This window comes from Callospermophilus lateralis, chromosome 13 (genome assembly GCF_048772815.1).
Source record: "Callospermophilus lateralis isolate mCalLat2 chromosome 13, mCalLat2.hap1, whole genome shotgun sequence".
NCBI lineage: Eukaryota > Metazoa > Chordata > Mammalia > Rodentia > Sciuridae > Callospermophilus > Callospermophilus lateralis.
The window spans coordinates 14,617,154-14,632,915 of record NC_135317.1 but is presented as its reverse complement, the minus strand read 5'-3'; the positions used below and the strand labels follow the sequence as shown (position 1 = coordinate 14,632,915).

The 15,762-nt window shown below is 38.2% G+C and overlaps 1 protein-coding gene across 1 annotated transcript in view; it reads left to right on the top strand.

Annotated features, from left to right (window-relative positions):
- The window catches only part of Lyst (lysosomal trafficking regulator), a 174,176-nt gene that overhangs the window by 25,432 nt on the left and 132,982 nt on the right, over positions 1–15,762 (top strand). Inside the window, exons 4-7 of the mRNA XM_076872866.1 lie at positions 6,091–6,181; positions 7,959–10,035; positions 12,294–13,323; positions 15,428–15,589. Of these exons, the coding sequence (XP_076728981.1) occupies positions 6,091–6,181; positions 7,959–10,035; positions 12,294–13,323; positions 15,428–15,589 (3,360 nt within the window). The remainder of the gene's footprint in view (positions 1–6,090; positions 6,182–7,958; positions 10,036–12,293; positions 13,324–15,427; positions 15,590–15,762) is intronic.

The following is a 15,762-nucleotide window of genomic DNA, read 5'->3' as shown; positions in this document are numbered from 1 at the left end:
TGCTATTATGAATACACCTGCTGTGAATATTCTTGTAAAAGTCTTTATGTGGGTATGTTTTCATTTCTCATGGGCAACTATCTAGGCATGCAATTGCTGGGTCAAAGAGTAGGTGTTTGCTTAACTTAAACTGTCAAATTATATTCAGAGTAGTTGGACCATTTTTTATTCTCCCGAGCAATATATGAGAATTCAGTTGTTCTAAAGCCTCTCTAATATTTGATATTGCCAGTTTTCTTGGTATTAGCTATTCTTAAATGAATATAAATTAGTTATCTTCTTGTGGTTTTAATTTTCATTTCTCTGACAACTGATGATATTGAACACTTTTTATGTACTTATTGGGCATGTATATATAACGTGTTATCCCTTACCCATGGGTGATACATTATAAGAGCCCCTGTGATACCAGAAATCATGGATAGTACCAAACTTTCTCTACAATCTTTTTTTTCCTTTAAGTAAATACTTATGGTAAGGTGTAATTTATAATTATACACAGTAAGATATTAATAGCAATAACAATGAAATAGAGCAGTTGTGACAACATACTATGGTCTTAATAATTGGCAAGTTATTTATTTCTGGAATTAAACTGTGGTTGCCTGTGGGTAACCAAAAGTGCAGAACTAAAGTCATGGGAAAGCGCAGACTGTTGTATGTTGAATCTTCTTTTATGAATGTCCAAGCTTTGTGACATTTAAAAATATATATTTATGTTTTAGTTTTAGGTGGACACAATATCTTTATTTTATTTTTATATGGTGCTGAGGATCAAACTCAGTGCCTCATGCATGCTAGGCGAGCACTCTACCACTGAGCCACAACCCCAGTCCTGCTTTGTGCCATTTTTAAGGTCTAATTATTTGATTATCATCCAGTTATAGTTCTTTGTGTATTCTGGAGACAAGTCTTTGTTGAGTTCCAAGTATTTTTTGTGGCCTTGTCATTTATTTTCTTTTTTTTAAAATATTTAATCTTTTTTTAGTTGTAGTTGGACACAATACCTTTATTTTTTATTTATTTATTTTTATGTGGTGCTGAGGATTGAACCCAGGGCCTTGCACTTGCTAGGCGAGTGCTCTATCCCTGGGCCACAACCTCAGCCCTGTGACCTTGTCATTTCTTAACAGTGTCTTTGGAAAAGCAGATTATTTTTTCTTTCATACTGATTTTGTTGTGTGTGTCCTAAGAAATCTTTGTCTTGCAACCCCAAAGTTGCAAGATATTCTTCTAGTTTTCTATTTTTTTTTTCCTAAAAGCTTTTTGGTTATTGCTTTTGCCTTTAGGTTTGTGATACAATTTGAGTTAATATTTGTGTGTAGTGTGAGTTGTGGGGTTGTGGTTCTTTCCTCCTCCTTCCCTCATACAGTTACCCAGTTGTTCCAGCATCATTTCTTCTTATTGGCCTGCTCTTTCCGCAGTGGATAACTTTGGTGCCTTTGTTGAAAACCATTTGACCATATGTGTATGACCTTACCCTGGACTTTCTTTTCTGTCTCACTGGTCTGTCATCTCTTCTTTCCCCAATACCATACTATCTTGATGACTGCAGCTTTTATAAAAGAAGTCTGGAAATTATGTAGTAAAGGTCGCCAGTTTTATTCTTGTTTTTCAAGAATGTTTTCTCTTCTGTGTTCTTCAAAATTCCATACAAATTTTAGCCATCTTTTCACTTCTACAAAAATGCACACCCTTATTTCGCTTGGGTGTGATGTTGAGTTCATAAATCACTTTGGAAGGAACTGACAAAACATTGTTGTCAGTTTGCCAGTCCTTAAACATGGCATAAATCTCTGTTTAGTTGGGTCTTCAAACTTTTCAGCAATATTTTATGTTTTTTTTTAAATGTTTACTTTTTAGTTGTAGTTGGACACAATAGCTTTATTTTATTTATTTATTTTTATGTGGTGTTGAGGATTGAACTCAGGGCCTCACATGTGCTAGGCAAGTGCTTTCCACTGAGCCACAACCCCAAATATTTTATGGTTTTTTGATGTAGAAATCTTGCACATTTCTTGGTTAAATCTACTCAAAATATTTTCTTTTTTGATGCTATCATAAATGACATTTAAACTTTTAATTTTTCTATTGTTTGCTTGTAGAAATATAGCTGCTTTTTGTATATTGACCTTTGCTAAATTCACTTATTAAGTCATGAAAATTTTCTGTAGTTTCCTCAGGATTTTCTATGTAAACAATCTCATCTGTGATTAATGATAGTTTCACTTCTTTCCCAATTTTATTTTCTTGCCTTTTGTGCTGGCTTCTAGAACAAAGGCAGGTGGAAGAGGTGAAAGTGGACATCCTGGCTTTGTGTCTGACTACAGGGAAATCATGCACTATTTCACCATTGAATGTGATGTGGGTTTTTGGTGTTTCTTAGATACCTTTGATTGGAATAGGGGATCTCTTCCAACATAAAAATTGTTTCCATGTAATATTTGATAATAATGGTTTCTGATTTCTTCTACACTCTGATTATAAATATATAGCTGCATTCTTACACAGTAGATAGAAAGTAACAATGATCTATTGCCAATAGTATTTAAAATTTGGACCAGTATACATAACCATGTGGTATAAATAATACTGTTTAAAATTTCAGTGTTATATATTTAAACTGTATGAACATTTGATAAAATTTTTGGTTATTTTGCTGAGTAAAGTATGAAGTTTCACTGACAGATGTTATATATTGATGAATAAAATTTAATTTAGACATTTTAATAGGTTTCTTTGATTATCAGCTATATTCTATGTAAAGTTCTTTAGTCTTATTATATTTTGGAGTATCATCACATTTATCTATAGTACTACATAATTGGCCTATCTGTAGTAATATGGAAAATACATATGACAGGAAGACACCAGGCTTTGAAGAGCTTGCCGACACAGTGTGCTCACTGGTTCACTCAGCAGACCACTTGGCACCCACTGTTGTCCAGCAGAGATGAAAACATGCAGCAGGCTTTTCCAGGAATACTTAGCTTTTGAAGAGACAGGCAGATGGAGGAGTGTTGACCAAAGGTGGGAAGTACAGAGGAGTCTTCAGCAAGTGCTTCTGAGAGATGGCTTCCCAGGAGGGGGCCTGAGGACATCAGGGCTGGAGAAAGAAGAGCACATGCAGTGAACCACAAGGGACTCGGAGCTGACAGCTCAGGCAGGGCTCACCCTGGAGTGGCCCCCTGGGCTCCTGTGAGGTCAGCTGGGCATACATCTGGGTTTTCAGTCAGTCAGCAGATGAAGGAGGGCTGTTGCATGGGGCTCGTGGCCAGGCTGCTGCAGTTCTCATCTCTCAGTGGGCTCAGCTTCTTTACATGTGGCGGGAGCATTCCAAGAGAGTGAGGGGGAAGCTGCAGGAAGCCACATTTTATCACTTTGGTTGCCTTCTGTGGGTCAAAGCAAATCATGAGGACAACTCTGATTTAAGGGATGGAGAAATAGACTCCATCACTTGACAGGAGGAACTTCAATTAAGCTGGGGCCATGTTTCATATACCATCATCTCCTCTCTGGCCAAAATTAGAAGGTCATATTTCTGTAGGTTGGACAACCCAGAGATGACGGGGAATGGATCAGTGTATGGCATATGGGGATACTTCCACTTGGCTGGACCCAGAGTATGCCCCATTCTCCTAGATACCATGACTATTATGTATCCATTGGATGTTGAGAGATAAAACTAGAGGTGTTCTGAAATAGAGGACTGCAAGTTCTAGTTTTCTAGAGTGCCCACAAATAATAGAAAAAGATTTGATAACTTCCAAAAGGACAGAATTAAATATGATGTTTTTTTGGGACCAGAAAGGATAAATAAACCTGGGAATATACCATATCTAAAAAAGTAATAGGTCCAGTGGATTAGGGAGCACTGCTCTGATGATGAATAGGGTTAAAAATGATGGCAATTGAGTGTGAAACGAGAGTTGTTTCCTCGCTATTGTACCAGGTTGCCCGATGGTCTAGGGGGTCCTCCTCAGGGGTGTAATTCCAGCAGAGGGCACAAAAACCAAAAATCTGCTCTTCTGCAATATCATCCCTTTGAAAGGCTCGTGGTTTCTAAAAACTACTCCACTTGGTGAAGTGAGGCCAACAGGCATGCAGTTCTGAGGAGAGGAGCAGTCGTCTTGGGATGCTGGGAAAGGAGAAGCTTCACAGAGTAGATGCTGCCAAGGCTGGACCTCAAAGGTGGCCTGAGTACCCTAGCCGTGGGAAGGAGCCAGGGTGCTCGAACCTTGTGTAGTGCAGAGGTATGCAGGCAGAAGTGTCTGCTCACACAGCAGTGGTGAGGTGCCAGCTTGCTGTTGTGAAGCAAGAGCCGAATTCCACAGAGCTGCTTCACACATCTTTGAGGTTTCTGCAAGCTCCCTTAGAATGCTGTTGGTTCATCTATTGAAGATAAAGAGCAGATGAGGAGAACTCTACAGGAATGGTGGGCTAAACAGGGGTTTACTGCTTCTAAAGTCATTTACATTTCCCCCCTGCCTTTGACTGTGTGATGGGATTTCCCCACTAGTCACTCCATTAAAGCTGCATTTGTTAAGGTCACCAGGGACCCTGCTTTTGCTAAATGCTCTTCAGCCACACAGTTCAAAAATAACAGCTTTTGACCCTGCTAACTCTCCTCTCTTTTCCTGAACTGCTCTCTTCTTTGGTTCCTCAGGCTCCAGTTCTCTTTTGCCAGGCTTCTTGTGTGTAGGTTTCTCTCTGGTGCTGACTTTAAAAGCCTCCAGAGCTCAGTCCTCCTCAGTCTCCTCTTGTGTTTCTGCACACTCTTCCTGGGAAGCCTCACTATTGTACCAGGCTGCCCAATGGTCTAGGGGTCCTCCTCAGGGGTGCAATTCCACCCTTGACTTCCACCCAGGACTTGCGGGTGTTTTTATTCAGATCTTTTCTTAAGTTCTAGGAATACATAGCCTTTGTCTACTGAAATGCATTTGGATATTCCACAGGCATCTCAGACTAAACAAGTTTAAAAAGTGAATTCATCATCTCTACTCCAACCTAATATCACTCATAAATTTCCTGTCTTGGTGATTCATTATCAGCCATTATGAAGAGTCTTTTTAGATCTTTTATCCTCCCTTCCTTATGCCTCATAGAAAGTCAACTGCAAGTCATTTTAGGCCTACCTTACACTTTCTCAAATATTATCTCCTTTACCATTTGTGTTGTCAGAATACTTCAGATGGTTATCATCTCTTTCATTAGACATTGTGTCTGTGCCTCTAATATTAACTGCCTCCCCTTACCAAATCTGACTGTATCACCCTGACCCCCTCCCAACGGGTTGGTGTGAGAAATAACTTCTAACTTGATTGGTCATTAAATCTTTCACCACCTGCGGCCCAGGGGGCCCAGGTCTCGTAGTTCCAGTCCTATGTTAATATTTCTAATAAACTGTGCTACTTTTCCTGAACTCCTAAACTGATTACCTGTACCACATCTGGGACTTACTCATACTACATGCCTTCTGTTGTTCTTGTTTGTATGTATTTTATGGACCAAATGAGGGGACCTTCTCCAGGGCTTGGACCATTTACTCCAGAAAGGGTAAGACAGTAAGTCCTGTAGATATAGTGTGCAGTCAATAAATATTTATCAGATTACCTTCACTAATAAATCCTTTTCTCTTTATATATATTATTTATTAATAGCATCGTTTTGTTTAAATTTTTGAGTTTTACATTTAACTGCATGAAGACTTAAAAATTTCTAGTAACTTCTTATTATTATTTTGCTAATTAATAGGCCTTAATTTTTCATTTTCACCTAACAAATCTGTTTTGTCATAGGTAGGTGAGGAATTCATGCAAGATGCATGGTAGTAATAAGAGCTATTTTTGGAAATAATAGCAAGAATGTGCTAAATACCAGCAAATACTCTCACATTCTTCTGTCATTGGAAAGGATTATAAATGGAAAAGAATCACAGTTTTAATTAGACTTACGATAGGTTAATTTGATTCCTTGCTTCTCAAATACAACTCTTCAATAAAAAGTGGTTTTGGGTTCCTTTTAAGACAAGTATTAGGAAGAAAAGTATCTATGCCCTTAGAACACAAAGGATTCTTTTGTTTCTGACAGGCGTTGACGTGCAGAGAAGAACTCCTGACTCTCCTTCTGTCGCTGCTGCCCCTTGTGTGGAAGATACCTGTTCAGGAGCAGCAGGCAGCAGGTATGGTCCCCTCAGCCTGTTACCGGCATCATCCATAGTCCACTGGGGAAAAAAATCCCACTGAGAAGCTGCTTCTGCCTGAATGGTTGGTGCAGCTTCAGATTCTGCATATGTTAATTATGATTTATATATACTTAATATGAAAAATCTTTAGCAAGCACATTTTTAATTTTTTCCAGTAATATAAAAACCATGGTGCTTCTTAGGGGATTACTCAGGGTAATGATGATTAGAAAATATATGAAGAAGCAGAGCACTTATCTGAGAGAGTAAACCTAGATATGCCACATCAGAAAAATGGATAGTGGAAAGTGTGAAGAAAGAAATTAAAGTTTCTTTGCTTAAAGATTGCTGTTACCAGTTTTCTAGAAATGACTTGTTTGCTTTAGTTTATCTAACGTTGTTTCTAAAGGATAAGTTTGAAATAATATTTTGTTTCAAAAACCATGTAGAATTATTACACTTAAGGCCAAGAGACATTTTTATTTTCTGATTTTGAAAAATAAGTCTGTGTATATATAAAAACATATGTATATATGTGTATATATAAAATATATACGAATATATATTTAATATATATGTATATATGTAAAGTTTATATATATTTATATATTCATGTAAATACATGAAACTTTAAATATTTCACTGGAAGGATTAACAATATTCCCCCTTGACCATTTCTAGGAAATGTGAATTGTGAAATGCTTGAGAATCAGGTTAAAAGAAAAAAATTCTCCTGTACTATATTTTAATGCCTTGTGTTTTTAGGAAATTTCTCATATGGGCCTCTTTTATGAGGTTATCTAAGGTCTTGTAATATTGTTGATTTACTCTATGCTCTTATTTTCTTCTGAATTTTTAGAATTCAAAAATTCTTAGTCACATAAGAAATCTGATTGGTGTCTTTTTAGGGAGATTTTCTTCATTGCCTATATTTTTTTGCTTCAATAGAATTGGTCAGACTGCTTTTAATTTTTCCTCTCATTTGTTTGTTTCCCTCTACTAAGTAAAGCAAAGTTCTTTAATTTACAATTTTTATTCACTCTAAATTGCAACTGTATTTTTCATGTAGATTTTGATACATATTGCAAAGGGAAAGATCAATTTAATCATCTTTTTAGTAAGGAAGATCCATTCATTTATCCAAGAAGTAGCCATTGAGTGCTGACCACAGGGCAAGCCCTAGACTAGTAGGGACTGAGGATCAAACACTGATGTCCATACCTTGTGCTTAGTTCAGTTCATGAGGCCCTTGAGAAATATTTTTAATTCAGAACTCTTAACTTCAGTCTTGGTGAACATTTGGTATATACTATATGATTTTGAATTAATTTTGGAAAAATTTAAAGTTCTTATAGGCTGTAAACTACTGCTTTTGTGAGAACATAATATATCCCTGTGTCTTCATTGTGACATTACTGGAGGAAGTTTGTAAAGTGGTTGAACAGCAGCACTAACTACATTGCAGTTAAAATGAAATATATGGTTTTAAATCCTAATTCTATTCTCCTTTATTTTTTTTTTTTTCTATTCTCCTTTATTGGTTTCCAAATCAGTCGGTATCCTTTGAACTAATGCCACCTCGTATTTAGAATGAGAAGGATAAACAGGAAGAAGTAACTCAGAGAGAGCGTAACTGAGAGAAACAGCCTGTAGCAAAATCATGTGAGGCTGGACTCTTACAGTGGGTGGTAGTAAATGAGAGAGTCACTGTCTGAACAAATTGAGTGTAACAACATGCTGAGGTGTTCTAAATCTTCTTTCTTCATTTCATTAGATTTTAATTTGCCATTGTCATCTGATATAATCCTGACCAAAGAAAAGAACTCAAGTTCACATAGATCTACTCAGGAAAAATTATGTTTAGAAGGAAGTGCCCCATCTGGTCAGGTTTCTACAAAAGTAAATGCTTTTCGAAAAAGCAGACGACAGCGTAAAAGTACCCATCGCTATTCTATAAGAGATGCTCGAAAAACACAGCTCTCCACCTCCGACTCAGAGGGCAACTCAGATGAGAAAAGCACGGCAGTGAGTAAACACAGAAGGCTCCATGCACTGCAGCGTTTCGTAACCCAGTCTCCTGAAGACCACCTCTCACCTATACTAAGCTCCTTTGTAACCAAAGAGCAGGTGTCTCCTGACACCATGGCTTTGAGAAACTCCACAGAGACTACTCTGAGGCAGGAGTCAAGCACTGACATTTTAAGTGAACCAGCTGCCTTGTCTATTCTCAGTAACATGAATAATTCTCCATTTGACTTATGTCATGTTCTGTTGTCCTTATTGGAAAAAGTTTGTAAATTTGACATTACTTTGAATCATAATTCTGCCCTTGCAGCCAGTGTAGTGCCGACACTGACTGAATTCCTGGCAGGCTTTGGGGACTGCTGTAATCTAAGTGACAAGCTGGAGAATGAAGTGGTTTCTGTAAGTTGGACCGAAGAACCCGTGGCTTTAGTTCAGAGGATGCTCTTTCGAACAGTGTTGCATCTCATGTCAGTAGATATCAGTGCTGCAGAGGTCATGCCGGAAAGTCTTAGAAAAAATTTAACTGAATTGCTTAGGGCAGCTTTAAAAATTAGAACTTGCTTAGAAAAGCAGCCTGACCCTTTTGCACCAAGACAAAAGAAAACACTACAGGAGGTCCAGGAGGGCTTTATGTTTTCCCAGTTTCGTCATAGAGCCCTTCTTTTACCTGAGCTTCTGGAAGGAGTTCTACGGATCCTGATCTGTTGTCTTCAAAGTTCAGCTTCAAATCCCTTCTACTTCAGTCAAGCCATGGATCTGGTTCAAGAATTCATTCAGCACCAAGGATTTAATCTATTTGAAACAGCAGTTCTTCAAATGGAATGGCTAGTTTCAAGAGATGGAGTTCCTCCAGAGGCCTCACAACATCTGACAGCCCTAATAAATAGTGTGATGAAAATCATGAGCACTGTGAAAAAAGTAAAATCAGAGCAACTTCATCACTCAATGTGTACGAGAAAAAGGCACAGACGCTGTGAGTATTCTCACTTTATGCATCACCACCGAGATCTCTCCGGACTTCTGGTTTCAGCTTTTAAAAACCAGCTTTCCAGAAACCCCTTTGAAGAGACTGCGGATGGAGATGTTCATTACCCCGAGCGGTGCTGCTGTATTGCAGTGTGTGCTCATCAGTGCTTGCGCTTGCTGCAGCAAGCTTCTTTGGGCAGCACTTGTGTCCAGATTCTATCAGGCATTCATAGTGTTGGAATATGCTGCTGTATGGATCCCAAATCTGTAATCATCCCTTTGCTGCATGCTTTTAAATTGCCAGCACTGAAAAATTTTCAGCAGCATATATTGAATATCCTTAACAAACTTATTTTGGATCAGTTGGGAGGTGCAGAAATACCACAGAAAATTAAAAAAGCAGCTTGCAACATTTGTACTGTGGACTCTGACCAGCTGGCCAAGTTAGAAGAGACACTGCAGGGCAGCTTGTATGCTGCCAAACCTGCCTCAGGTGCACCCAGTCCTTCCTACAGATTTCAGGGGATCCTGCCCAGCAGTGGATCTGAAGACTTGCTGTGGAAATGGGATGCGTTAGAGGCTTATCAGAAATTTGTTTTTGAAGATAACGGATTACATAATATACAGATTGCAAATCACATTTGTAACTTAATCCAGAAAGGCAATGTAGTTATTCAATGGAAATTGTACAATTACCTGTTTAATCCTGTGCTGCAAAGAGGAGTTGAACTAGCACATCACTGTCAACATCTCAACATTACTTCTGCTCGAACTCATATGTGCACCCACCTGAAACGGTGTCTGCCGCAGGAAGTGCTTCAGGTTTATTTAAAAACTCTGCCTATCCTGCTTAAATCCAGGTTTGTGTATGTATATATATGCTGCTATTTTTTCTTATGGATGCTTTTGAATGTGTGATAAAGCGTATGCATTGGCACTTCTAATTCTCATATCTCCAGGGCCTTATCAGCAGCCTAAACCATATTTACTGTTGTCTGAGTTTATTAATGAAAAAACTTTAGTCTAATTTTAGTTTTTAACAAAAAAAACTCCCACCTCTTGCCATAGTTTAAACTGTTTATTTATTTATTTTGACTGGGAATAGTGATAAAGAAGAGGATAGTCATTGAATTTAAGGTCTCAATGGAAAAAAGGTAAAGTTTTAGATATATTTCTGAGGAAGAAAAACAGATGCAACATAAATATCTAAGAGCAAGGGCCAAGTTTAATTGTATTTATAGATGGAATATTATTAGCCATTAAAAATGCTTCTGTAAGGGGCACATGTGTGAGGCACTGGGTTCCATCCTCAGTTCCACATAAAAATAAATAAAATAAAGGTATTGTGAGCTGGGCATAGTGTGCATGCCTGTAAACCAGTGGCTCTGAGGCTGAGGCAGGAAGATCACGAGTTCAAAGCCAGCCTCAGCAAAAGCGAGGAGCTAAGCAACTCAGTGAGATCCTCTCTCTAAATAAAATACAAAAATAGCACTGGGGATGTGGCTTAGTGGTGGTTACAATCCATGGTAACCCCCACCCCTGCAAAAATGAAAGTATTTTATCCATTTACACCAAAAAATATATATTTTTAAATGCTTACAAAGATTATGCTGGGACAAGAGAAAATGCTTATAATATGCAAAATTTCAGGGGTTGGGGTTGTAGCTCAACAGTAGAGCACTCGCCTAGCATGTGCGAGGTGCTAGGATCCATCCTCAGCACCACATAAAAATAAATAAAATAAAGGCATTTTGTCCAATTACAATTAAAAAAAATTTTTTTAAATATACAAAATTTCAAACAACATTCACTTATTTACAACTGTATAAAATATGTACATATATGAGATGATAATTATATATTGAAGAAGTGGCATTAGAGGATTGTTATTTTTAAATATCATATTTGGATTTATCACCTACGCAATGAATATAGAAAAAAATAAGAAAAATACAGAAAAACCAATGAAGGAAATTACAATTACTTGTAAACCCACCAGTGATTTTCCAGATTTTGTGATTGCCAAGTCTAGTACATTTAAAAATAATTTTATAAATAAAGCTTGCTTCTGGTAGGTATATTAATTAGCCTTTCAAGTTAATGCTTATAGCATTCTTAAAAACTTGTAGGAAAATAAATATAACCTATCATTACTGTTTTCACATGTGGCATTTTGGGATTCATCTTAATTACTTTAATACCGATATTAAATCACTCCCCTACAATTATTTTTAAAATTTTTGACCTTTTTTACTTTGTTTAAATACAACTGACTTCGATTGAAAATTTTGCGACTCTTTTGTGGGCAACCTGGATCTTTATAAAATAAGGTCTGAGAGTCACTGAACTGATTTACATTACATATTACTAGAATGATTCCAGTGACCTAGACACAGATCTCACTTGGGAAAGAGCTAAATCTCCCCTCCCTCCAGATTTTGTAAATTTTTTTGCTGTGCTGGAGATGGAACCCTGGTCCTTGCATATGGTAGGCAAGTCCTCTAGGGCTGAACTGCATCCTAGCCCCCTGAAAACCTTCTGTAGTATTCAGTATTTGTCTGTTCTGATCAACTGGCCAAATTAGAGACAACTGCCGAGAAACTCATGTGAATCTTCACCTGAGAGAAAAGCCTTCTGAAGAAAATTTCAGCTCTGTGATTTGATTCTTTACCTTTTTGAATTAAAGATGTAAAACAAATGAAAAGTCCTCAATGAACCATTAGACAGAGGAACAAATGAACAAACTCCAGATGCTTGTCTGCTGTTAGGGCATCTGTGTCTGGATGATGGTGATTGGAGAGAATTTATATTGATTTTTGCCATTTGGAGAAAAATATTCTTCCCTAATTTGCTTCATTTAATTTGGGTTGTACATAATCCTTTCTTTTTCAATACTTTCAGAGCCATACATGCAGTATTTGAAGAAGGATTTGAGAGTAATTCTAAAGTAGCTTGAGGTTCTGGCCACTATCTAACTAAGAACTTTATGAGATAATTAATAAATCAAGTTAGGTAGTATTAAGTATATAATGTGCAGCAATGCGATATTTAAGCAGCTTATGTATCTATTTATAAATAATGTTCATATATATATATTTTTCCCCCATTTCTCTCACAGGGTAATAAGAGATTTGTTTTTAAGATGTAATGGAATAAATCAAATAATTGAATTAAATTACTTAGATGGTATTCGAAGTCATTCCCTAAGAGCATTTGAAACTCTGATAATCAGCCTAGGGGAACAACAGAAAGATGTTTCAACCCCAGGTACCGATGGATCACACACTGAAGAGAAGGAGCCCTCGTCCTCAAATACAGGGGCCCCTTTTCATGGCCATCAGTCTTATTCAGATTCTCCTCAGAGCCTCAGCAAATTCTATGCTGGTCTCAAAGAAGCTTATCCAAAGAAATGGAATACTGTTCACCAAGATGTTCATATTAACACCATAAACCTCTTCCTCTGTGAGGCATTTTTATGTGTAAGTAAAGAAGCAGAGTTGGATAGGGAGTCGGCCAATGAGTCAGAAGATACTTCTGGCTATGACAGTACAGCCAGCGAGCCTTTAAGTCATGCGCTGCCATGTTTGTCTCTTGAGAGCCTCGTCTTGCCTTCTCCTGAGCATATGCACCGAGCAGCAGATGTGTGGTCCATGTGTCGTTGGATTTACATGTTGAGCTCAGTCTTCCAGAAACAGTTTCATAGGCTTGGTGGTTTCCGAGTGTGCCATAAGTTAATATTTATGATAATACAGAAAATATTCAGAAATCATGAAGACAAGCAAGGGGAAAGGCAGGGAAATATAAATGTAATTGAAAACCAAGACTTGGTCAGAACTTCTCAACAGGAGAAAGCAAGGAAGGAAGATTTGTCATCTCTGACTACAACAAAGGACCACACACCACCTGATCGGGGTAGTCTGAAAAACAATGCTGACAGTGTAGGTGAATTAGAATCACATTGTATTTCTTCCATAAACATGGAGCCTATTTCATCTACTGAAGCTATTCCTGAGGAAGCAAGGGTGTTTAGGAGGAGAGAAAGTGAGACCGCACTTCAGAGCATACGACTTTTGGAAGCCATTCTGGCCATTTGTCTTCATAGTGCTAGAACCAGTCAACAAAAGATAGAATTGGAGTTACCTAATCAGGTAATACTTTGCTTTTAGTCCAGCCCTGTGTGTGTGTGTGTGTGTGTGTGTGTGTGTGTGTGTGTGTGTAAAAGTTCTGACTTAATACTATTATCATTTTATTTTGACAAAGCTTTTACATTTTGAGAAATTCCTGTGTGTCTAGCACAGTTCAGTTCCAGGTATCATGGAAGGCACAAAGAACCATGTGCCCTAGCCTTTGCCCTAAAGAGCCTTATAGTTTAGTTTGTAATGCAAAACCCCATGTGAAGCAATTCACATATTTAGCTTCACATGAGTAATTATGCATATTGTGTTTCGGAATTCACAATCTTGGTGTGACTCCGTTGGGTTCCCTGCCTAGATCCCCTCTCCTTGGTTTATGCTCCATTGTCGTCCTCATCATGTCTGTCTTGTGTTGGACTGAGAATGTTGAGGCACTCATGGGATGTGGGCTGCTTCCTTCCTCTGAGGATCATCTTGGCTGACAGAGTGCTATGCCCCGGAAAAGGGTGCTTACTGCCAGTGGCTGACGGATGTGGCTCTGGGGGTGAGGACAATCTCTGTGGTACACTTGAGGCTCCAGAGCTTTCTATGGAATGAGCGAGATTTTTCCTGAAACCACATTCTTTGTCTGCATTCTTCTGAACCTCTTCTGCATCTGTCACATCCTGACAGATATCTCTGAGAGCACCCCTCACCAAAAAGAAATTCATGGTCTCAGGCCCTGCTACTAAGGAACTTGGGAATGTGGAAGATCTGATTTCCTTACTAACTGGTCCCTTCTTGTTATTTCAGCCAATGAGTCCCCTTACTCTAGTTTCAGCCTCTGTGTAGCCTCCTGTCTAAAACATCTTAATGCTTCTATATTGTTCTCAGTTAAAATCCCACTCCTACCATAGCCTGCAAAACCCTCCACAGTCTGCTCTACTTCTTTGTGTAGCCTCACGGTGCTACAGTCAGCCATACCAAGCTGATCTTTGCCATTGCTTCTGGGGTTGTGTGCATGTTCTTGTGCTTGGCATAGTCTTTCTTCCTCTGTTCCAGTGCATGCTGTTTCCTGTTTGTTCTCTGACCCTCCCATACAATTTCTGGGGTACTTGGTCTCTCAGGCACCTTCTCAATTTTCTGTTCTGAGAGCATTTTGTTCATAGTTCTGGTAGAGTTATCGTCATACTCCTATGTACCTGTTTCTCATGGTGGATGATAATTCCTTAAACAAGTTGGCTTCTTTTCTATCTTCATGGTCTCATCACCTATTTTAGAGATATAAGCAAGCACCAAGAGCTTCCTTCATGAGCAGAAGGAAAGGACTGAGAGAAGAGAATTAGAACTTCTTAGAATCTTAAGGAATCTCTGAGAATAAGTAATAAGTGTTTTAGACAGCTTTTTTTGCTGCTTTGACCAAAATACCCGATAAGAACAATTAGAGGAGGAAGAGTTTATTTGGGGACTCAGGGTTTCAGAGGTCTTAGTCCATAGATGGTTAACTCCATTCCTTGAGGCTCAAGGTGAGACAGAACATCATGGTGGAACAGTGTAGGAGTGGAAAACAGCTGGGAACCTAGCAGCAGGAAGCAGAGAGAGCAACTAAAAGAAAGAGCTCTACTCAACAAAGTCAAAATATATACCCAAAGGCACACCCCAGGGACTCACCTCTCCAGCCACACCCTACCTTCCCTCAGTTACCACCCAGTTAATCCCTACTGAGGATTAATGCAATAATTAGGTTAAGGCTGTCCTAACCCATCTTCTCACTCTGAACTTTTTTATATTGTCTCACATATGAGCTTTTAGGGGACACCTCATATCTAAACCACAACAATAGAAAATTTGTAAACTCTAAAGATGGTTAATTGAAACTATGAAGTTTCAGGAAATAATCTTTGTGATGCAATTCATTTATGGTAATTGAAGCTTAAAAACAAATAATATATTTAATAAATAAAAATGTTATTAACTTTCCCATAGAATGTTGGGATAAGAGGTCAAAATTTATATAGTCAATTTATTTCATATCAACTGTAAATAAATGGGATTTCTGTTTGTTAAGAAATTATTTGTTTTGTCACTGTTTGTTAAAAGCATGTTATTGATATTCCTGGTCTCTCTTATTTTACCTTAGAACTTGTCTGTGGAAAATATATTGTTTGAAATGAGGGATCATCTTTCCCAGTACAAAGTGACTGAGACAGAATTGGCAAAGCCTTTGTTTGATGCCCTGCTTAGAGTTGCCCTGGGGAATCATTTAGCAGATTTTGAACATCCTGATGCTGTGACAGAGAAGGTATGAACCTATATGGTTGTGTTATTGGGTATGACTAGCAGAGGCAGGCGTATGAGATGGGACTAGTAGGTTGGTCAATGTGCTTCTTAGAACATAGGGACCCAGATTTAGTCAGGTGAGTTCCATGGGGGTAGTGTTTCATCAGTACCTTATCTCAAAACACAGAAGAGCAA